Genomic DNA, 22,039 nt, shown 5'->3' with positions numbered 1-22,039 from the left:
AGATGTCATTTTCATTGACTCTCTGAAGCCTTACTGACTTCTTAAAGCAGCGCAGCACAAAAAGGCACAGCGCTGCTCTTTTTTTTTTTTTAACTTCCACAAATTTGAAATTGCCAACCGGATTATTCTCTCTCCTGCAGGTTTATGGGGCAACCTACCTCCAGAAGCTTTTGGAGCCTTTATTAAGGGCAGTAATTACATCAAATGAATGGCAGCACGTCAGCTTTGAGGTGGACCCTACAAGGTTTGAATCCGGGTGGGTGGGAAGGAAGCAGAGAGAGGAGGAGGAGGAAGTCTGCAATATTCTGCCTGCTTTCCCCTTAACACACTGCAGCCCAGCCACCCTCCACCGGCAAGCCCCGTTGCTTGAGGCCCTGATCCTAACTCTAAGCAGGGAATGTAGGGTGCAGCAGATTGGCCCTGAGCAATGCTTCACATTCAGCAACACCTGGAGAGCAAAAGGTTCCCCACAGCTGCCTCGTACCAAAGTCAGACAATGTGATAGCCTCCAAGGTGTTGTTGGACTGCAACTCCCCTCAGCCCCCACTAGCGTGGATAATGGGAATTGTAGCCTAGCAATAACTGGCAGACACCATGTTGGCTGCCCCTGCCTTATAGGGAGAGGTCAAGAGTCACAGTTGGCATATTGTAGTCACAGCGCCCATTCTGGTTTCCCTTTGGGTAGATTTGGAGCTCGCTGGATGCTTTCCCCTGCTTCCGGATCAGCAGGGAACTCCGCCAACTCTCTTGCTCCCATCTCTCGTCTCATTAATCTATCATAACCTGCCTTCAAGTTACAAATCTGAATCCTCAGATAACGGCCAGCTGTGCATGACTGATACGACATTACCGTTGTTCAGGGCTCGTTTATTTTATTTGTGTTCTGCTTTTTAGCTTGGCTGCCAGAGCAGATTACAATTAAAATCTGGTGCAGTAGAATTAGGGATATCTTGCTCTCTGTGTGTTATGTAGACCAAGCTCCAGGCTCTTCACTGCAGACAGGAGGGGGCAGAAATCTGCAGATGGTCTCAGACTAAAGCTGGCTGATGCTAAGGAGGCCAGCCCACAAAAGCAGCCCTTTCTGCATTTTGATGCCATCCAGATGCCAGGTTTGGGGATAAACCTGCAGACCAGTCCCATCTGCTGCTTGGAAGCTCTCCAGCATTGTAGCTAGCGATAGGCAGAAGGAAACAAAGCTGTAGTTTGTGCTGGAGAAATCATAGAACTGCAGAGTTGGAAGGCACCCAGAGGACCATCTAGTCCAACCCGCCTGCAGTGCAGGAATATGCAACTGTCCCATATGGGCATCGAGCCTGCAGCCTTGGTGTTAGCAGCACCAATAAAGCTAGGGAGCATGGCAAAGCCTTGACAGACCTGTCTTACAGGTTGGAATCCGCAGAAAGCCTTGATGATAACCAGCGGAGCCTTCTCCAGATGACAGAGAAATTCTTCCATGCCATTATCAACTCCTCTGCAGAGTTTCCACCTCAGCTTCGAAGCGTGTGCCATTGTCTCTATCAGGTATGCCTGAATCTGGCAACACTAGGTTGTACACTTCGTTGGACAGTGTTGGGAAAAGGGTGGAGAGGCTGTGTCCCTCCAGACATTGTTGGACTACAACTCCCATCATCGCTGACTGCCATCATGCTGGATAGGGCTGATGGGAGTTGGGAGTCCAGCTACCTCTGGAGAAGCACTACTTCCCCTTATCTGTGCCATGAAGGTGAGGGTCCCTTCGGTTGCAGCTGCATAGGGCCTATTGCCTGAGGAAAAGTTAAAGAGGCGTTCTCAGTGGTTGAAGGAAATGGGCAACTGGCTCAGAGAGATGGGAGCCACTCTCTCTTCTCCTTGAATTCTTTGTCTGTCTGTCTGATCAGTGCAATGCCGTGTGGTCTGTGTTTCTTCCCCAGGTTATTGACTGACAGGGCTGAGGGCTGATGGGCTCCCTGGCCTTGATTCAACAAGAAAGAGCCTTTTAAACCATTTCAGATCACCCTCCAAGGGCACTGCTACTGATTTATTTATTTTTGAAATCTTGCTTTCGTTGTGTTTGCTTCTGCTGGACTGGGGACATTCATGCACAATAAATTACACCTTGGTTGTTACCAGGGCCAACCTTTTTTGCTGAGGTTTTGATGCATCACTTACTGTTGCAGTGATTTACAGAGTTCCACCTGTGTGCTGCTATATGCACTGTGCAAGGCACATGAGTTGTGTCCGCTGTCTGTACTTGAAAGGCTAGTTATATGCTTGAGAGATGAGCTTGCACATTAATGAAAATCTCTTTATTCTCCTGGGACTGCCCATTTGAGGATGCAGATGGGTGTGTGTGTGTGTCATCCTCTACATGAAAAGCTTCTTGCATGTCTAAAAGCAGTAGTTCAAGGAAAAAGCAGGTAGACTACAACAGCCCTGGTAATAAACTCTAAACTTTTTTAGTAGCTTGCAAATATAAAAATTAAAATACTTGCCTGCTAAGTTGCATCCAGTGCTAGTCCTAGATCCATTGAAATAAATGCATGCTAACTTAGGCACATTTATTTCAATGGGTCTCCTCCGAATAGGAACTAGATGGATAAAGACATCTCTTACTATGATGGCTGAAATGCTAGACACTAGGCAGGGTGGTTCAAAAAAAAGTTCTTTTACTAAACAATCTGATAGAGGAGAAAGAGAGAGAGAGAGCTTTCCATCTTCTCTGACCAGTGTAGAAACCAAGAAAACTGACAGAGAGAAATGAAGGAATCCCATCTCTTCTTTGCCAGCTCATACACTCACCTGCATGGAATTCCTGGTTACCTAGAGCAAGAAGGTGAGTTGTTCAATGCAAGGAGGGTTTAGGTTTGTTCTCCCTCCCCTTGGGTGGTGAATTTAGTTGTGCATTCTAAAGTAGTCCTGTTTCAGGCAGCATCACGCAATATTTCTGAACTGGATAGAGCCCTGACAAAGAGGAAGGAAGAGAAGCTGGCTTGATAAAGGAGTAAATCTGGATTTTGAACTGAGTGGGTAGGGAGCCTTTTTCTGGGGACATGTGCCAGTGGTGGGTGGGGCCGGAGGCAAAAGTGGGTGGAGCAGGAGATGGTGGCTCTTGCCTTTTGCACAGCAGCCTGCATTCCAGGCTATGAGCAAGCAAGAAGCATTGTCATCACATTTCAAGGTCACGCTTGAGGGTGTGGGGCAAGGCTGGTGAGCGAGGGCATGTGTGGCCTAGGGAGAGTCCCAAGCGCCTGAAGGGATGCATTCAATCCCTGGGCCTGGTATTCCTTACTCCTGCAAGCAGCTGTTGAGTTTCTGCATAGGAGAGATGGCAGGAAGGGTCATAAAAGAAGATGGAGGTCCGTTTGAAGCAACGTAGTCCTTTCTGCTTTGCTGGGCAGGAATAATCGGTTTGCCTCCAAACATCTTCCTCTCTTACCATCTGTTCTCTTTCCCCAAAGCTTTGTGCTATCAGCAATATCAGTCAACTTGCTCCTCTCCCCATCCAACTGAGAAGCCAGTTCTGTAGGGACAGCGGTGAAATGAGATTGATGTTTGTATCCCTGTTCTTTATATTAAAGCTGCTCAGGAAGAATGAAGTGCCTTTTAGAGAAGGATCATGGTGAAATCCTTCCCAAGAGCTTTTCCTCTGGAAATGACAACTAACTGAGTGGGGAAATAGGTGTGACTGCTTCTCACTGTCACTCAGCATGAAATTCCGAGGGTTAGGGAAGAGCGTTCTGTGATTATGTCCACACCTCTCGTTTACTGGAGACGTGTCACATGTGCGCCTTGCAAAGTAAAGGAAGGGAACTTGGACCAAATGCCCTTGCTTGCTAGTCTCATTCTTTGGGTATAGAACGTAGGTGCTCTCCTTTGCCAAGTAAAAACTGGTTCTGTCCAGCCCCCAATAGAACAGTGTACAGGACAATAGCTGAGTCTGCAGCTTCTGTTTCAGATGCAGACCTGCAGCCAACTCTTTGAGCGTGCAATGAATTTTGTTAATGGAGTTTATGGTGTAGTGACTGTAAAGTTTGAGATGCTATGGAAAGTATTAAGCATTCAAGGTTACTTCTCCATTGGAGAGAGGCTGTTAGAGAACTGCTGTGAAGATGATTCAGTTTCTCCCTTATTTAATGGATCGAGTATCTACTTACTTACATCCTCATGAGGCATAAACAATATTTTCCCTAAAGGTTGCGTTGTGGGATGTGGGATACCTGGTGTTGTAAATAACTTAATTGGTAGTGACTGAGCACATTCTGAATCAGCTCGTAACTGAGGTTTGGGCCTGGCTTGTGTTAAATTTGCTGCCAGCCTTCCCCACCAGTTGTTCTCTTCCCCTCCCCCCAGAAAACTTGCTCTTGTGTAAAGGGGGAGCTGATAATGTGGGGGGTTGACCAGAGACCCAAAGAGGCCTCTAGGCATCATCTTTAAAACCTGGATGCTGCTGAGCATGCACTGAAGCATCGTTTTCTTCCGGGGGGAAGGGGATTTGCAGTTTCCTCTGCCTAACTGATGGAATTGGAGGCATCCTAGGCAGGAAATTATGCTCCAGCTCGTGATTGGGAGGATCCAAGCCGCCAGGGTGAGGTCCACAGGCTTCTCTTCCCAGCCGCTCATCCCCCTACGTTTCTCCCAAGTGTATGCATGCATGGAAATGGGGAAGAACTGCCAAAGCGAGGGCCAAGAGCAAGCTCCTCAAATGACTCTGTTAACTGGGCTGCATTTGCTGTTCTAGGTGAAAAGCGGTGAAGATCTGTGTGTCGGTTTTAAGGCAAGGATGTGCATTCCCTGAGGCTGGGTTTCCTCTCCACCCCACCCTACCCTCTGCCCCAGATATGCCATCTGCTTGACCCAGTGGTGGCCAAACTTGGCCCTCCAGCTGTTTTGGGACTACAGTTCCCATCATCCCTGACTACTGGTCCTGTTAGCTAGGGATGATGGGAGTTGTAGTCCAAAAACAGCTGGAGGGCCAAGTTTGGCCATCACTGGTTAACCCTTACAAGTTGTTCCTGCCCCATTCCTCTTGGATAGAAGGAAGCCCTGATGCAACTTCCTCTGACAAGTCAGTGCTGCATGTGGGTGGGGAGAAGCTTCCTTAATTACAACTGATTCCTACCAGAAGCTGGTTGGGCGTCTAATTTCACTGGGTGGCTGCTAGCTTGAAACATGTATGTTCCAGCCTCTGGTGGGAGAAAACAGATCGTTTCTTGTGGCTGGCTTGGCACTTGGTCTCAATAGGCTTGCCAGTCCATTGCGGGAGTCTTGGATCCCAAGCTCTGAGAGATTGTGGGAAGGGGAACACAATTGTTCCCTTATCTCTAGAGTTGGGGAGCATGTATATACACCCACACCGCTTAATTTAAAAAAAAAACTCTAAATGCTGTACATAAATCATTGTCAATGTATGCAAATAGAAGCATTTTTGAAACAACAAAAGCTGCCTAACTAAATTACATGCAACCTGTATTTTTATATTATATTGGAAGATGCCCAGAGTGGCTGGGGCGACCCAGTCAGATGCATAGCTGTCAACTTTTCCCTTTTTTAAAGGGATATTCCCTTATTCCTAACAGGATTCCTTGCTAGAAATGGGAAAAGTTGATAGCTGTGGTCAAGATTGGCATGGTATAAGTAATATATTCTTATTCTAGTAATGCATAGGTTGGTTTATTCCCCCCCTCCCCCCGCCGCCCCCCCCCCGTGAATAAGAGACCAATTATCCCAGGGACCCAGACCTTCCAGATCAGTTCTGTCATGAGGGACTAGTAAATACCTCGAGAATACTTTGCTTGCTTTCTAACAGGGCAGAGAGTTTAATCATTAATGTTTCATTTGCTTTGCCTGCTAGGCAGCAGGTGCACCATGTCACAGAGCCATGTGTGGGGTAAGGATAGAATGAATTATACAGCTGCAGTTCTTGGGGTAACAGTTGACCTGGAATATCCTGCAAGCATTGCTGGATAAGGGTGTTTAGCCTGTGCCCAATGCATGAGTGGATTGGGAGAAGCTGACCTGCCACAGTTGCCAAATATTTACTCAGCTGAAGCAGATGCACATATTTCTTCTAAAGCCTGAACTGGTCAAATAAGGTTGCGAAGTTTCCCTCTATGCATTGCAAAAGGTTTTGTGTGGGTAGCGGGGAGAAAAGAAGCACTACTGCAATCCTTTGCAAGAATGGGGACCTGAATATTTTTATCTTTGGTGTCATATTCTACATGGTATACTAAAAAAAAAAGTTCATATATATGGGCTTGGTGTTGATTTTTTTTTAAAACCATTTACAAGTTCTGGTACAATGCTGATTATGCATCTAACTTCGGGACTGGGAAGAATTGATTTGGACCCTCTCAATGCATGTATTCTGGACAATACATGCAATAACACACAACAGATTAGCAAATAAATACTCTTTAAAAATTCTCAACCTAGCCAGAAATAGTAGAAATGATTGGAACCTGACATTTGCTTGCTTTCGTATTTGTGGACAAATTGTGGTCACTCACATGAAACACAAACTCCATCCAACATGAGTGTGTAATTTCATTTTCTGTTCTGTTTTTGTTACATTTGATCGTGTAATTTTGTGTACCGGTGGACATTGGGGGTTTCTTTTGTTGCTGTGTATGTGGTTGGTGCTGTGACTTGTTTGTGCTCATCTCTGTTCTGTAGGCAACTTGCCACTCTCTCCTGAATAAAGCTACCGTAAAAGAAAAAAAGGAAAACAAAAAATCAGTAAGTTTTGGAGAAGTTTTATTAGCCATTTCTTTCAAAGCACACAGAACACCCCTTTTCTTGATTTCTGTTTTTTTTGCTCTCTCTGTTCCAAAAGCTCTTCACTTTCAAGCCTCTACTTGACTTTCATTGTAAAAATCATTCTACTAATTCTGGCACCAAAGAGCTTTCATTTCAATTAACACTGGACTTTGAAGTCACATCTGTTGTTGTTTTTTTACAAAAAAAAATAAAAATAAATCTTGAATGTGCCTCTTTCAATTTCTGTTTCGGAAGGGTACCTCTGCAGCTCTGCACCATCATTCTGATGAACCTCTCTTTGTCGTCACTTGCAATGCTAAATAAGAAGGGGAAAGTCAGAAAATAAGGGTGAGGCATATGTGTGCACTGGTATTTGCAGGGACCTCCAGGAAAAAAAGAAGGCATTCCTCGAGAGAAGTAGGTGGACCTTTCTGATGAGAACTGGAAGCAACACCAGTTGGTAGATAGCATTAAAGTATGAGCAACAGCAAGCAAGGAAGTAGATGTGGATTGCAAGGTGCATGAGGCTCTTCATTCAATTACTATATGCATGATGGGCTGAGTTAAGTGTCTGCCCTTGGCAACCTTCTTTTTATGAAAACAAGTTCCAAAACTGGTCGGGATGGGGAAAATGCCCCAATAACATACTCTAAATATTTCAGTTGTTCACCTATACCTGGTTAGGGTGGAGTAAAATACGTGTACACAAATGGATTGGCCTTACTTTCTAACTTTCCCTCCAAAGTGTGAAAGAGAAGTGAACCTGGGAACCTTAACGAAAGGTGCTGGGTGTCCTTTGTGTCAAACTTTCCAAAAGTGTTTCCTAACCAAAATGCTACTATGGGGGGCACATGGATAGAAGGTTCAGTATTTTATCTACTTTGCTCATGTTTTTGTTTTTAAAACACAAGACTTTCCTGATGCTTAATGACATTTGGCCATTTGCCTACCTTTCAGAGAACAAATCTCTTCGGGTGACCTTCTGTTCAGTTAGAACTTCTTTTTTTTTAATAAAAAAGGGTGTTGTTGACTGGTCCACAAGATGGGAGAAGATTGTTTACTTCCACTTGCTATGAGGGTGGAAGTTGAATTTGTGTTTTCCTCCATGGATGTGCTTCTTCTCTTCTAATCTTGCCCACTGCACAATGACAGAACTTCAGAGCTCTTACTCCAATTGGATTTCTGTGGGGGTTTTTTTCCTGGGTGCTCCTGCCCGTCTCGAAGATGAAATGGGCACTGGCCCAACTCTCTCGGCCTGTTCTGACGTGTTCTGTGGCTGCAGCCATGCACACAAGTTGCTCAAAGACACCTGCCATGTCTTGAGGCATTGTTCTCTCTGCAGCCACCCTTCTCATAAACCACTAATCCAAGTGCCACTCCAGGAGACTATCTATATAAAATGCTGGATTGGCAGTCTGGTATATGTGGGATTTGGGACCCAGCAGCTACCATCTGCAGGTTGCTAATATGAAGAGCCATTGGAAAAATACCCAGTTCTTAGAAACCAGTATTCATTTTAAGGATCTAGTGCCAGTTCTTTTGTCCTTCCTTTTAAAGAACAACACAGTGTTCTGAGTTAAATTAGTCATTGAAATTCCAAGTGTCCTGCAATTGTTAATGTCTAGTGTTGTATAGCCAGTTTATCTTGGCTTTGCTTATTCTACGAATTGGCATGAATTGGCCTATGTGCGTGTTCGGTAGCTTTGCTGAACCTCAGCAGTTCTGGGCCTCGCCAGTGCCTCAGTGGGAGACTGGGAAACACTCAGGTATTCCTCCTTGAGTCTCATCATAGGAGGAAAGCAGGATACGTATGGATGTGAGTGTGTTCATTATCAGTGGCGTAGCGTGGGTTGTCAGCACCCGGGGCAAGGCAAGTAATTTGCGCTCCCTGACCCGTGGATTTGCGCCCCCTAACCCTAACCCCCAGATGTTGCGCCCAGTGCGGCCGGCCCCCCCTGCACCCCCCACGCTATGCCACTGTTCATTATTATTATGCGCTGGGAAATTGTGATTGCAGCTGGCTTGTCCTGCTCACCTTGCCTCTTGAGTTTGCCTAATGTCCTTGTGTTGGATGGCAGATTTGGGGTTTCACATCCAAGATCCTTTGCAGATGGGCATTGTCTGTGTTCGCGTACGGGCCAGCATGATTCTGAACCTCCTCGCCACCCAACCCAGGAAGAGCTGCCTAGAAATCAGTATTGTGAACTGTGATCCAATCTTTGGCAAGCTCCAAGAGGTCGTACTCATTCACACTCCAGCAAATTGCGGTTTGTTAGAGTAGCCCTGTTACATCTAAACCAGAACATTCGAAGATTACTGGCAGAAAAGCATATGAACAATTTAATTCTGGACTTTTTTTCCCTTTTAGAGGAAATAAGTATTCTGCATGTTCCCCCCAGAGTTAATATTGCAAACACTCCATTACTTTCTCACATGCAACATACACAGGAGTGCTTTTTGCAATTTCTTGGCAGAGACTGGTCCAGTTCACACAATACGTTAAGCCGTGGTTTAAAACAAACCATGGTTTATTGTGAATGCGTGCTGCTCTGGTGCACATGCTTTGTTCCCGGCCCCCACCTCCCAAGCAGTTCCCAAGTGGCAACCTCATGATTTGTTTGCAAAGAGACAAACGGGAACCTGGGTTCAGACAGCCCAGTAAACTTGTTCATCCAGTGGTGTGGCAGGAGAGGCAGAGGAGTACTGTGGGAACTTAAGAGCAATGTTAAAACAATGGTTTAATGCAGTGTTCCCCAAACTTGGGTCTCCAGCTGTTTTTGGACTACAATTCCCATCATCCCTGACCACTGGTCCAGCTAACTAGGGATGGTGGGAGTTGTAGTCCAAAAACAGCTGGAGACCCAAGTTTGGGATACACTGATTTAATGTGACATGTGAATCAGGAATTTAATGAATGGGCTCTTTCTATTCATGACTTTTATTTATATATTATTACATTTATATACCACCATTCTGCTAAAGAGCTCAAGGTGGTATGCATGTTCCTGCCCCACTCTCTTTTATCCTCATGGCAGCCCAATGAGGGAGTTTAGGCTGAGAGGTGACTGGGCGCAGGTCACACAGTGAGTTTCTTAGCTAAGTGGGAATTGGGCCCCTTTTCTTCCTAGTCCTAGCGAGGCATTCTAACCTCTACACCTTGCTGACTTCCCTGTTTTGTTGAGAGTTCCCTGCTGATGGGTGTACTGTAGCAAAACATTTCTTTTTCTTTTTGGGTTTTTTTAGTTTGATAAATGAGCATTTTGGTTTCATTGGCAAAGTTGTCATTCCACACCACAAGGTTTGTGCATAAACAATTCAGGTACAAAGAAACTCTTGCCTTCCTTTTAGATTAGCATACTGCAAAATGGCCTTTTAGTTTTTGGCCTTGCTCATACGGATTTGCTCATACAAGGGCTTCACCACAAGACGGAGTTTGAATATATTTGTGTGAGAGACAGAGAGGGGGGTGGTGGTGGGAAAATCATGCTGTAAAATTGTGTCTTGTCTGTACTATTATCAGTAACTCTTTTCTTCTTCCTTAACTTCTAATAATGATCTGACCTGTTTAACGAGAGAGGTCCAGTTTGGCACCCTATTCTGTTTATCCTGTACAGTAACACATGTGGAAGGTTTGGCAACGAATAGGGAGCTGAAAAGGCCTCTTATTTTTCTTTTCCGTTCTCATTCCGGCCCTTCATTTAAGTTTTGTCCTTATCAAACTCCAACTTGTGCTATTTAGGTTGTCAGCCAGCGGTTCCCTCAGAACAGCATCGGAGCCGTTGGGAGTGCCATGTTCCTGAGGTTCATCAACCCTGCCATTGTCTCGCCATATGAGGCTGGGATATTGGATAAGAAGCCGCCACCAAGAATCGAAAGGGGCTTGAAGCTAATGTCAAAGGTAAAGAACTGCAATTCTTGCATGTGTGGGTTTTTTTGGGTCTTTGAGTGAGGTGCAGAGTGAAACAATAGGCAAATTATTGCTGTGAGGGGTTTGAAATGGAGCTAAGGCGCACGTGGAAAGCTTTGGCCCTCTGCTTAATTTTGTGCGGCCCTTTGCATGACTCCCAAACCCCTCTGCAAGTTCAGACCTCTGGCGAGAGTGACGCATCCCTCTCCTGGAAGCCTGATCCACCCATCACTGGCTTCAGTACTGCCCACTGCCAGTATACAGCACATTACCCTGGCAGGAAGAAGAAGAAGAAGAGTTTGGATTTGATATCCCGCCTTTCACTCCCTTTAAGGAGTCTCAAAGCGGCTAACATTTTCCTTTCCCTTCCTCCCCCACAACAAACACTCTGTGAGGTGAGTGGGGCTGAGAGACTTCAGAGAAGTGTGACTGGCCCAAGGTCACCCAGCAGCTGCATGTGGAGGAGCGGAGACACGAACCTGGTTCCCCAGGATTACGAGACTACCGCTCTTAACTACCACACCACACTGTGGTGTTCCATAGGAATAAAAGGTTGCCTGCCCCAGATTGAGTTTTTGTTTGTTTGTTTCGTGGGTTGGGGGGGAGAGCGTTAAAAAAAAGTCACCCCTTCTTACAGCCTGCTAGTATAGCATATGTTGTTAGTTTATTTATGTAAAGCATTTGTGATCTGCTTTTTGAGAACCATGCTCCACAAAGTGGCCCTTTGTCCTCTGGACTAGACCAGAGCATGCCTGCAAATGTTCAGTCGTCTTGGATTAAAGCAAATCCCTTGTAACGCAGGAATAACGTTTGGAAGAGAACGCCATGGCACAGCTTGCCACGGCACGATTGGTTGCTTCACCCGTTCTTTTTATTAACCTAGGTACTGCAAAGCATTGCCAACCACGTCTTGTTTACAAAGGAGGAGCACATGCGGCCTTTTAATGACTTTGTGAAGAGCAACTTTGATGCAGCACGAAGGTAAAGTAGTTGCAATGCTTAGTTTAAAAGAGCTTTGCCTTTAGAAGTCTGTAAAGGTCACGAGGGGTCGGATCTGCAGGCTCTGTAAGTTGGAAAGGCCAGAGGCAAATAGTGTGGTCCGCAGCATGCATTCATGCATAAATTAATAAATTAATTTTTTATTTGTATCCTGCCCTCCCCGGCCAAAGCTAGGCTCACAGCAGCTAACATCATGCAAATAAGACAATATGCATAATACAATATGCAAATAAAATAACATTCAGCATTCATTAAAATAATATAGGATAATATTAAATATCAGCATTTCAAGATTAAACAGAAATGCCCTCTTAACAGTTACAATAAGTGATTTCTAAACTCCAATAAAACAACAGCAAGCCACAGTGCACAATACAAAATGAGAAGCAGAGACTGGAGGCACAGCTTCCTTATGAAGAGTCCCAGGGCCGGAAGCAAGGGGGGGGGCAAGGCAGGTGGAAAGAGGCCTTGCCTGATGGAGTCTCTCCAGCATGGGCTGGGTTTCCAGAGGGTGCAGTCAAACAGGCCAGAGGCTGGCAAATGGCTAAATCCAAGTATAGCAACCGTTAAGTCTCAAGGACCAGAGACAGGAGAAGTGATCCAGCATAGGCAGATCAGGCAGGTGCAGAGCATGCATGGAATTGGTCCACAAAGTCTTTCAGCTTTAAGGGGATTGGACTAATTCATGGAAGAGGATAGCCATGAGATCTGGGCTTACTCAGTTCAGAGGCAGTTTCACCCCTGAGTGCAAGATGCTAGGAAGCAGCAAGGTGCAGTGGGTGGCTCTCACCTTCTGGCTGTAGTCGTGGGCTTCCTGGAGGCATCTTGTTGTCCACTGGGTGAAACAGGATGCTGGACTGGTTGGATCTTTTGGGTCTGTTCCAGCACAGCTGCTCTTTTTCTTTATTTCTAAAAATACATTGGGGGTGGGAAGTGTGGGGTGGTTAGCTCGTATCACGTTTGCCTTTACTCTCGTGGCAAAACAGATCTCCCAGAAATAAAAGAGGCAGAAATGTGCAGAGATCAATGTCAGCGTGGCATACATTGTGGATTCCAAGAATATTCCTTTTGCTGTTATGCAGCTCCTGGTCATGGTGTGTGCTGTGTTGCGCTGGACAAGGGCAGGGAAAGTCTGGAAGAGCCTCATGCCCTCCATTAGGTTTTCTGTCAGAGTGTATATGACTGCCATGACTGATCATTTTAACTGTCGCACTGTAGCCACCTTATCCCTAGCAACAAGCATACTTTAGGTGTACCTGCTTGTAATTTTAATAATATTACTTTGAACACTGTACTATTCAACCACAACGTGTGTGCCTTGAGAAACAAAGCCAGCACCCCGTTGGTTGTAGTGAGAAGCTGTGAGATCCTTGCTAAAGAGAGCAACGGCTTTCCTTTCTTTGTAGGTTTTTCCTTGACATTGCATCAGATTGTCCAGCCAGCGACACGGTCAATCACAGCCTCTCTTTCATCAGCGATTGCAACGTCCTTGCTTTGCACCGGCTCCTCTGGAACAATCAGGAGAAGATTGGCCAGTACCTTTCCAGCAACAGGTAGAAGTAGCTTGACCAGTGGCCAAGAATCGTTGGCTTTGTCAGAGTTGAAGGAGAAAGCGAGGAACATGCTGTAGGGCAGCAGCTGCCATTTGGGGGGGGGGCAGTAGGCATGTCTTGAATTTTGAGAATGTGCTGGGGGTACTAGTCACTAAATAGCTGCCATGGAGTGTGTGGCATAACACAGCATGGCTACCATGAGGCGCTTGGCATAACACAACATTAGAGAAAGAGAGAGCCAACTTTGTGTACCATGAGAAGTCAGCTATATCCTCCTAGTCCTGGTGATGTTGCTATCTAATAGCAACAGGGAGCATTACCTGGGAAAACAAACCACTCACTCTTCATAGAAATCACTTAGAAGGTACCTGTATATTTTGGCCCATCATGTTATTTCTAGGACGGCTAGAAACTTAATTCTTTCATTAAATGAAAGCTGAGAGTCTGGGGTACCTGCACAGGGGCATCCAGGAAAACCTCCCCAAGTGCCGGATTGGTGACCCTCTACTCTGATGACTGCTGTGGGTGATTTTGCTTTTTAGTAGTATGGATGCTGGGATAGTCATGGTTGTAAGTTCTACTCAAAGTGCACCCATTGAAATGAATCAGCCTGTAGTGGATCTGCTCTGAGTATGACTACCATTGGATACAGCTTAAAGTCTGCCTCATTATAGCATCCAGCGCAGCGGCACAGAGCAAGCAAAGCACAGATAGGATGGGTGGTGCATGGGTAGTAGGAGGAATTGCAGTGATAATCAGGAACAGAAATCTGAACATGGGATAGGACTCATCTGTTTACACACTTTATTAAACCTTGGAGAATGAGAGGAGGATTGGCATTGGAAGCCAGTGATGCTTGCAGAAAGCAACCTGGGTTCTGTAGTGTATTTTGTCCGCGTAAATAACGCGGGTATTTTCCACACCAAATGTTTGTCTGATTTCCTTATTAATGCATGCAGGATGATGCATGTTGTACCGAAATGGAAGAGAAGGAAAATCTAAAAATACCGCTTGTTACAAATGTTGTTGTTGGGTTTTGTTGATAACATGCAGTTGTTTCTCTAGGGACCACAAAGCTGTTGGAAGACGGCCATTTGACAAGATGGCGACTCTGCTGGCATACCTTGGTCCTCCTGAGCACAAGCCAGTGGCAGACACGCAGTGGTCCAGTATCAATCTCACCAGTTCCAAGTTTGAAGAATTTATGACTAGGTAGTGGATCTGTAGATGTCTGTTGTTAGTAGTAGCTTTTAGCATTAATCTGTTGCCATGGGGCCAATGCAAATACAATGCTGTCCATGGTTCTTTTCCTATTTTGAATGCTCATGGTTCTTTTCCCACACATTCTCCCATACTCCTAGATTCCAGGATTATTATTATTTTTGCTTGCATGTTCTGCCATGCCTCAGGAGTACTTTTGTAGAAGTTCCAACATGTGATTCAAGGGTTTTGAATAAGCCTGAAAAAGATGGCAGTCAGCTTTTGGTTGGGGGTGGGATGTAGACACTCAAGCTTAATTTGATATTTTCAGTGTGCTTATGTTTGCCTCCTTAGGCACCAGGTGCACGAAAAGGAGGAGTTCAAGGCCCTGAAAACACTAAATATTTTCTATCAAGCTGGGACATCCAAGGCTGGCAACCCTGTTTTCTACTACATTGCTCGCCGGTAAGACCACTTCTCTTTGTTCCTTATTATTTACTATTAAGAATTGTGAAGTCTATATGAAGGAGCAAACTCATTCATTTTCTTGCTTCCCAAGCAACAGCAATGCCTCCGTCATTTCAAATGTTTTTGTTGTGTTCTGAACATATTAGCAAAGTGAGTTTTATTTGTGTGTGCAAAATATGCCACAAGTGCTTCTAGCGCTGGTTCACTTTTTAAGAGGAGTGAGGATTTTTGCCATCTTCAAGCTGCTCCTTTGCTCAGGCAAGTGCTCTGTGGCCACTGGGTTTGCTTGCAGGCTTCTCAGAGTTGCGAAAAGCTCCATGACCTCCATAGATAGGCCCTATCGGCACAACTCTTGTGTGCCCATTGGATTGTGTTTCAGTATTTTATGTGGAAGGCTGCATGCACTCCTATGAGAGAGCAGATTTATTGCTCTTGTGGAGTTCTGTGGGTTTGGGTTTTTTTAAAAATAGGTTTTCTCAACAGATGCAAAAACAAACTTGAATCTTTACCATCCTGAACCTCAGCTAATAACTTTTGCCATTGTTTTGTGTGCAAGTGCCTGTATGGCATAGATTGTCTGCACCGTGCACACTTGTTGGTGTGCCTGTTTTGGACTACCAGTTCAATATGAATATCTGTGCTTGAGCTAAATGAGGCTTGTGCAGCAAAGGGTATCCTTGACAAAACATCAAAAGTGTAAAGTCGAGGAGCTTGAGAAGTGGAGTCCAAGTGTGATGAGCAAGCGAAGCAAATGTGAAAAAAAAATACTGGATGTGGTGCGGTTTGCATGTGCCCCACAAGCTGCCTGCTGGGCAGGACTGGCCCAAGACATTTTGCTCCCTGAGATGAAGCAGCAATTCCCCACCCACCAAACCCTGCCCTGCCAAGTCAAGGTGTGTCGTACCCAAGGCCAGTGAAGTTATTGGGGCACTTGGAAGTAAATCAGTTCCCGCCTGTCACTGTAGACTGCTGCTTTGGAAGAAGGCATTTTTATATGTTCATGTGCAGCAAGGATGTTCATCGCGTATGCCATGCATCACAGGGACTGGAAGGACACAAGGCGATGGCTCTTTCGACATGGGAGGGAAATTTGGGTTGAACTGAGGTGTGAAACCACACTTGCACATTGTTATGCTGTAGCCATACCTACGTTTCCTTCTGACTCTCTTCTTTCAAGTGGCCTCCCATTGGAGTTAATTTTTGCTGCTTTTTCTACTCTGTTTCTCCTGTTTACTGCGGTCTACGTGCCACATGTCAGTAGGCATAAAAACACCGTTGTTTTCAAACAACTACCACCATTGTTAGTTATGACGCCAGCTTAATCCTTTGTCCATAAAACGGCCATGCACTTTGTCCATAAAATTACTGACAAATAGTAAGCGGAGTTTGACTCTACAGGCATCACTAAGGCATGCTGGGTGCTTGTGTGTGACAATATGTTTTTTTTGTGTTCTGGTTGTAGGGGAACAATGTGCTTGAAATTTGTGACATGTGCAGGAAGAGGGGGAATTTTAAATAAACCTTGCCACAAACAGTCTTATCTGGCTGAACCATAGCCATTATTGCCGGATCATTAAAAATACACACCACTTCAAACAACCAATCTCCTTTATTGACATAGAGAAAGTGCATCATATACATGGATCAGAACACGACACAGTGAACAAAACAGTAGGAGATGCTTTAGGATAAAACTGTCCAGACATTGTGAGGTACGAAAACGGCTCTTGGGACCTATGGTAACGTAATTTCACTGCGTCGCTTAAAAATCTTGCCACATTCTCCACAACATCATTCCTAGAATTGTTCGGCAGATAAGACACCCTGGAAGAGTCAGTGCGATAAATCCCCTCCTTTAATAAGGGGGCCAAATACTTATCATATATTTTCACATAAAATGGGCAAGAAAATAAAACGTGCGTCATGGATTCAACCTGTTTTGTGCCACAAGGGCAGTATCTCTCAGAGAACGGGATTTTTGAAAATCTACCTTACAAAACTGCAGACGGTAAGACGTTAAATCTTGTGAGGGAAAGAGCTCTGCGTAGGTGGGGATCACAAAGGTTATGTAAATATGGGGTGTCCTGGCCAAATGAGGGGGGAGCCTACAAACCACTTGTGCCCTGATCTCTTAACCAAGTTGCAAATGCCTTGTAACTGTTAGCAGAGTTGAACCCCTGTATAGAAATTGTGATTTTCATGGCACAAAGTATTTGTGGGGAGAGGCAAGAACCCATGCTTTGCATGCAGAAGACCCCCAGCCTCAGTTTCTGGCATCTCCAGACAAAAGGACCAGGTGATGGGGAAAGTCCTTTCTACCCGAGACCTTGGATAGCTGCTTCCAGTCAGAGTAGACAATAGTGGGCTGGATGGACAAACAGTCCAATTTGTTCTAAGCCAGCTTCCGACGTTTCCCATGTATCATTCAGGTAGATGAATGGCCAGAATTGCACTGGCTCTGGGCAGTATGCTTGGGAAGTGTGAACTGCTAACTGTGTGGCGGCTGCTGACCATTGGAACTGGCAGGGCCGAGGACGGGGAGCCTAATAATAATAATAATAATAATAATAATAATAATATAATTTATTATTTATACCACGCCCATCTGGTTGGGTTTCCCCAGCCACTCTGGGCGGCTTCCAACAGAACACTAAAATACAATAACCTATTAAACATTAAAAGCTTCCCTAAACAGGGCTGCCTTCAGATGTCTTCTAAAAGTCTGGTAGTAGTTGTTCTCTTTGACATGTGGTGGGAGGGCGTTCCACAGGCGGGTGCCACTACCGAGAAGGCCCTCTGCCTGGTTCCCTGTAACTTGGCTTTTCACAGTGAGGGAACTGCCAGAAGGCCCTCAGAGCTGGACCTCAGTGTCCGGGCAGAACGATGAGCCAATGAAAGTCAATCAACTAATTTTAGTTTTATCCTCCATCCTCTGCCTTGCTGAGTTCTACCAGGGCAACACTGAGACCAAGCAGAAGGAAACTGGCCGGTGGTGTCACCCCCTGGACTGGTTGCAAGTAGAAAGGCAGGCATGTGTGGGGCTGGCCGAGGACAGACTGAGGTTGATGGGGCAGTACAGTACGCCATCTGCCTCCACTACCCTAACTTCTTCAGTGACTTGCAGAATTGGGGTTAGTAGGCTAACATAATGTGACCTGCCTTTCTGGATTTAGCATGCTGCTGACTTTACTGAAGTTGAACATGTATACCACAGTGCAAGCAGAGGCTTATTTCCTTAAAAATAATTCTTGCGAGAGACACATGTACCGTAATGACATTATTTATTAAGATCTCCAAACATTCATGACTAATTGAATTTTTCGTTTGAATACAAAGTGTGCAACTTTGCTTCTAGATCTGTTCCTCAGCTCCTTTCCCCCTGGAATTGTCCACCCATCCCTTATTTCCTTGTGGTTTTAAAATGTTGTATTGTTCTCTGTAGTTCAGTTGCCATGCCACCAGCTTCCATTTTTCATTTTGCTGTATAACGTCTCTCTTCAACACAGAAACTTCCTTACATGCATTGAAGTTAAGAATATTTCCCATCATTGACAACCAACTTAGCTTGCGTTAGAAGTGCTGCGGTTCATGTGTGTCTTGAGCAACGAAAGGACTGGATAGCTCAGTTGGTTAGACCATGGTGCTGATAACGCCAAGGTTGCAGGTTCGATTCCTGTATGGACCAGCTGCATATTCCTGCCTTGCAGGGGGTTGGACTAGATGATCCTCAGGGTCCCTTCCAACTCTACAGTGCTATGATTCTGCTATCTCTTTGAGAAATGTAGAACCACAAAGAGGAGGGGATGGCAAAATTACGGTAATTGAAACGTTTACACTTGATAACTGGATTTGCTAGCAGAGTGCGTGCTCACCCGAAAAAACACCAGGACTCACAGAATTGGATTGGATTGGATTTTCCTGAATTTTACATACAATTTTAAGTGATTAATGGGATAACTTAACGCTTACATTAGCAGAGAAAGACTAGTCACAAGGATGAAGCAGGTGAAGAGAAGCGGCGTTGCCATCACAGGGATCCTGCTGTTGAAGGGAGCAGAATTGGTGGGCGACACTTTTAAAAGGGTGGTCATCTTGTGGAGTGTGCTGGTTCCCACTGTGGCATTTTGAGCAGGCATAGTAGTGTTTGCGGAAACCAAGTCAGGTTTGCACAAAACTACAACCACCAGGGCAGGCCAGAGCCATTTCAACAGCCTCTTCATTCTGCATATTCAACAGTGAACATTAGTTAACAATTCACACATTTCCAGAAGACTTGACTTTTGTCATGAGGATGGTGAGGATTTGGCTACATAGGAATCCACACACTGAGAGAGTTCACTTTTGGTGTGTGTGTTTGCACATAAAAATGTTTTCATACAAGTGGGCCAAATGTAGTGGGGGAAATGACTTGGAATTTAGGTCACAAAGCCCCATTTCTGGACCTCAACGAGAGAATGAAAGCATGGCCAATCCCAAACACTAAAATGAACAAAATCAAGATAGCATGGCTTGTGTCCAGTAATAGTCTTACTCAGAGTAGACCCATTGGAAGTAATGAAAATGTCTCACTTGGTCCCACTGGTTTCAGTGGGGCTACTCTGAGTAAAAATCAGAACGCCTTGTTTGTATATTTTTGGAAAACCCATGAGATTTTGAAATTTATTATTTTATTAAAATATTGGTATTCTGTCTTGGACTCAAATATTCCAGAGGCAATTGCCTTGTACCTGAGCATTTCTATATTTAATTAGTTATAAAAAATATTTGCATCTGTTAGCCAGCTCTTAAAAGCATCCCAAGGCACGTTTGTTAGGTTAGAATTGTGCAATATAAAACTAAACATGGAGACTATTAAAATGGAGCCATAAAACCCAAATCCCTTCTGGGGACAAGAAATCAAGAGGTAAAAGGGCTTATTTTATTGCCAACCCAAAAGGCTGAATGGACAGGACTCTCCTGGGCAGGAATTCCAGAGCCAGGGAGCCACAGCCAAGATTACAACACTATTTCACACACGTGATCTTGTGTTAATCCTTACAACCATCCTGTAAGGGAGGGTCAGTATCATTGTCCCCGGGGGGGGGGGGGGGGGGTTTGAGGCTCAAGCAAGTTTGACTTGCCTGTGGTCACTTTGTGGAATTAACGGCAGAAAAGCGATTCAAATGGGAAGGGCGGGGTGGGGGAGCTTTCCAAGTCATAGCTCATTTTCTCTTCTTTGCCAGAAATGAGGATTTGTGCATTGTTCTGAAGCCTGGTTTATGATTATAGGCTTAACAGTGTAATCCTATACATGTCTATTCAGAAATAAGCCCCAGTGACTTCAATGGGTCTTGCTGCCAGGTTAATGTGTGTAGGAATGCAGCCCAGGATTTTGTTCTTAGAACCAAATTCTACATCAGCTGCAGTTAAAAAAACAACAGCCAATTTGGGGGGGGGGGAAACATCCCAAGGGCAGAACTGAACAAAAATACATCAGTTCCAAGTCTATCTCTCTGCCTGAAGCTGGATGCTCAACAGGCTTTAGGTTTCCTTTTTTTGATTTGGTTTATTTGTCATTATGGAAGGAGGCTTGATATTCTCAAGACGAAGGGACAATGACAGTAACAGATTGCAAAGGGAGATGGGGACCGCTAAGGAGAGGATCTGAGAACTTTACAGAGAGGGGCCCGCCTCCAGTAATTACCGAAAGCCCCAGCCCAGGCCTTCGTTGCTTAACACTTAACAATCCAAACTTGGGACAGGTACTACCTTCCTCCATTTTCCAGTGGTGATTCTAAATCCCTTGCATCATCTGTAGTGTGTTGGAATCAGCCCTCCATGGCAGGCACCCTCTGCCAACAAACTCACTGTTTGATTTCACTCCTTCTTCTCATTAATCATGAGGGCTAGAAACATTAATCGCAAGGGGTAGGGATGTGGGGTTTTTTAATTTTCCAAGTTTAGATTTTGTTCTTTTTACCTCCTGACTTCTTCTTTTTTATTTTAAACATGCATTTTATTTTTCCTGTTATCTGCCATAAGAGGTTTAACCTCAAAGGCAGGATTTAAATGTATTTATTTTATTTATTTAACACAGGCAGTTAGTATTCTGCAAGAGCTAACTAGTTCTATGCTACATGTCATATTTTACAGCAGGCTCTGTGATTCAAATCTTAACAGCTTACTTAAGCCATAACTGCTCCAAGATAACCCAAGAATTGTTTTAGGAACAAATTTGCAGGTTGGATTGCTAGTTTCCTTCCAGTATGCACACACGTTTCAATATAAAAATATCTCCTCTTAGTTTGACGCATCAGCATATCAGGCAGCTAGGGGCGCTTAATCACCCTTTTAAAATTTGTAATTAATTTTACCATTTGTTCCGTACCTGTTCTGAGTTTCAGACGCTTATGATGAGAGTAAAATACAGAAGCCTCCGAGGAGCTCCCTTGTATGCAGCCGGTAGATGTGTTGGCTCATTCTGCCATTTAAATATAATTTCAGGATGATTATGCAACCACAAGCCGCATAATGATTGGCTCCTGTGGCTTGCAAATGTCACTTTTTTTCCAAGGCAACGGATGCAAACATGAAACACTTTCCACCCAGCAATTTGATGGAGGAAGTAAGAGGAGTTAGAAATCATGGTGTGGGCTTCTCCCTCCAGCTTTATGCTTTTTTTCAAAGAAGAGAGCAGAGAAGAGAATACAGTGGTACCTCAGGTTAAGAACTTAATTCGTTCTGGAGGCCCGTACTTAACCTGAAACTGTTCTTAGCCTGAGGTACCACTTTAGCTAATGGGGCCTCCTGCTGCTGCTGTGCCACCAGAGCATGATTTCTCTTCTCATCCTGAAGCAAGGTTCCTACATAGTACCCTGAGGTACTGTTTCTGGGTTAGTGGAGTCTGTAAGCTGAAGCGTATGTAACCTGAAGTGTCTGTAACCCGAGATACCACTGTATTTCATATCTGAATAAAGGACTGCCAGACAACACACAGCACAGGAAGAATTCTTTCCAAGATTGTTGGGATTCCTGGTCTCCTTAAAAAAAGTGTAGCTTTATGATTGCAGAAAATTAAGACTGCAGAATATCGACTGCAGAATGTAGCATGAAAAAGGAGCAATTTAAAGACATCCTAATTTTATTATGTACTTCTCCAATGGCTTGGAAGTCTATTTAAAGTTTTAAGCTTAGACTC

General features: G+C 44.7%; 2 protein-coding genes across 6 annotated transcripts in view; one reads left to right on the top strand and one right to left on the bottom strand.

Moving 5' to 3' along the window:
- Positions 1-22,039, top strand: part of NF1 (neurofibromin 1) — a 162,184-nt gene that overhangs the window by 51,697 nt on the left and 88,448 nt on the right. For 3 of the 4 annotated variants that reach the window (XM_079955334.1, XM_079955335.1, XM_079955337.1), the window contains 8 exons: positions 141-244; positions 1,386-1,521; positions 6,652-6,714; positions 10,475-10,633; positions 11,526-11,623; positions 13,048-13,194; positions 14,260-14,406; positions 14,749-14,859. In XM_079955334.1, coding sequence (XP_079811460.1) covers positions 141-244; positions 1,386-1,521; positions 6,652-6,714; positions 10,475-10,633; positions 11,526-11,623; positions 13,048-13,194; positions 14,260-14,406; positions 14,749-14,859 — 965 coding nt within the window. The remainder of the gene's footprint in view (positions 1-140; positions 245-1,385; positions 1,522-6,651; positions 6,715-10,474; positions 10,634-11,525; positions 11,624-13,047; positions 13,195-14,259; positions 14,407-14,748; positions 14,860-22,039) is intronic. The other variant, XM_079955336.1, reaches the window with a different exon arrangement.
- EVI2A (ecotropic viral integration site 2A) overlaps positions 1-22,039 on the bottom strand; it is a 199,145-nt gene that overhangs the window by 137,486 nt on the left and 39,620 nt on the right. The gene's annotated exons all lie outside the window — the stretch shown is intronic.

The sequence above is a fragment of the Podarcis cretensis genome, assembly GCF_951804945.1.
Source record: "Podarcis cretensis genome assembly, chromosome: 15".
NCBI lineage: Eukaryota > Metazoa > Chordata > Lepidosauria > Squamata > Lacertidae > Podarcis > Podarcis cretensis.
This window is presented reverse-complemented; position numbering and strand designations above follow the sequence as displayed.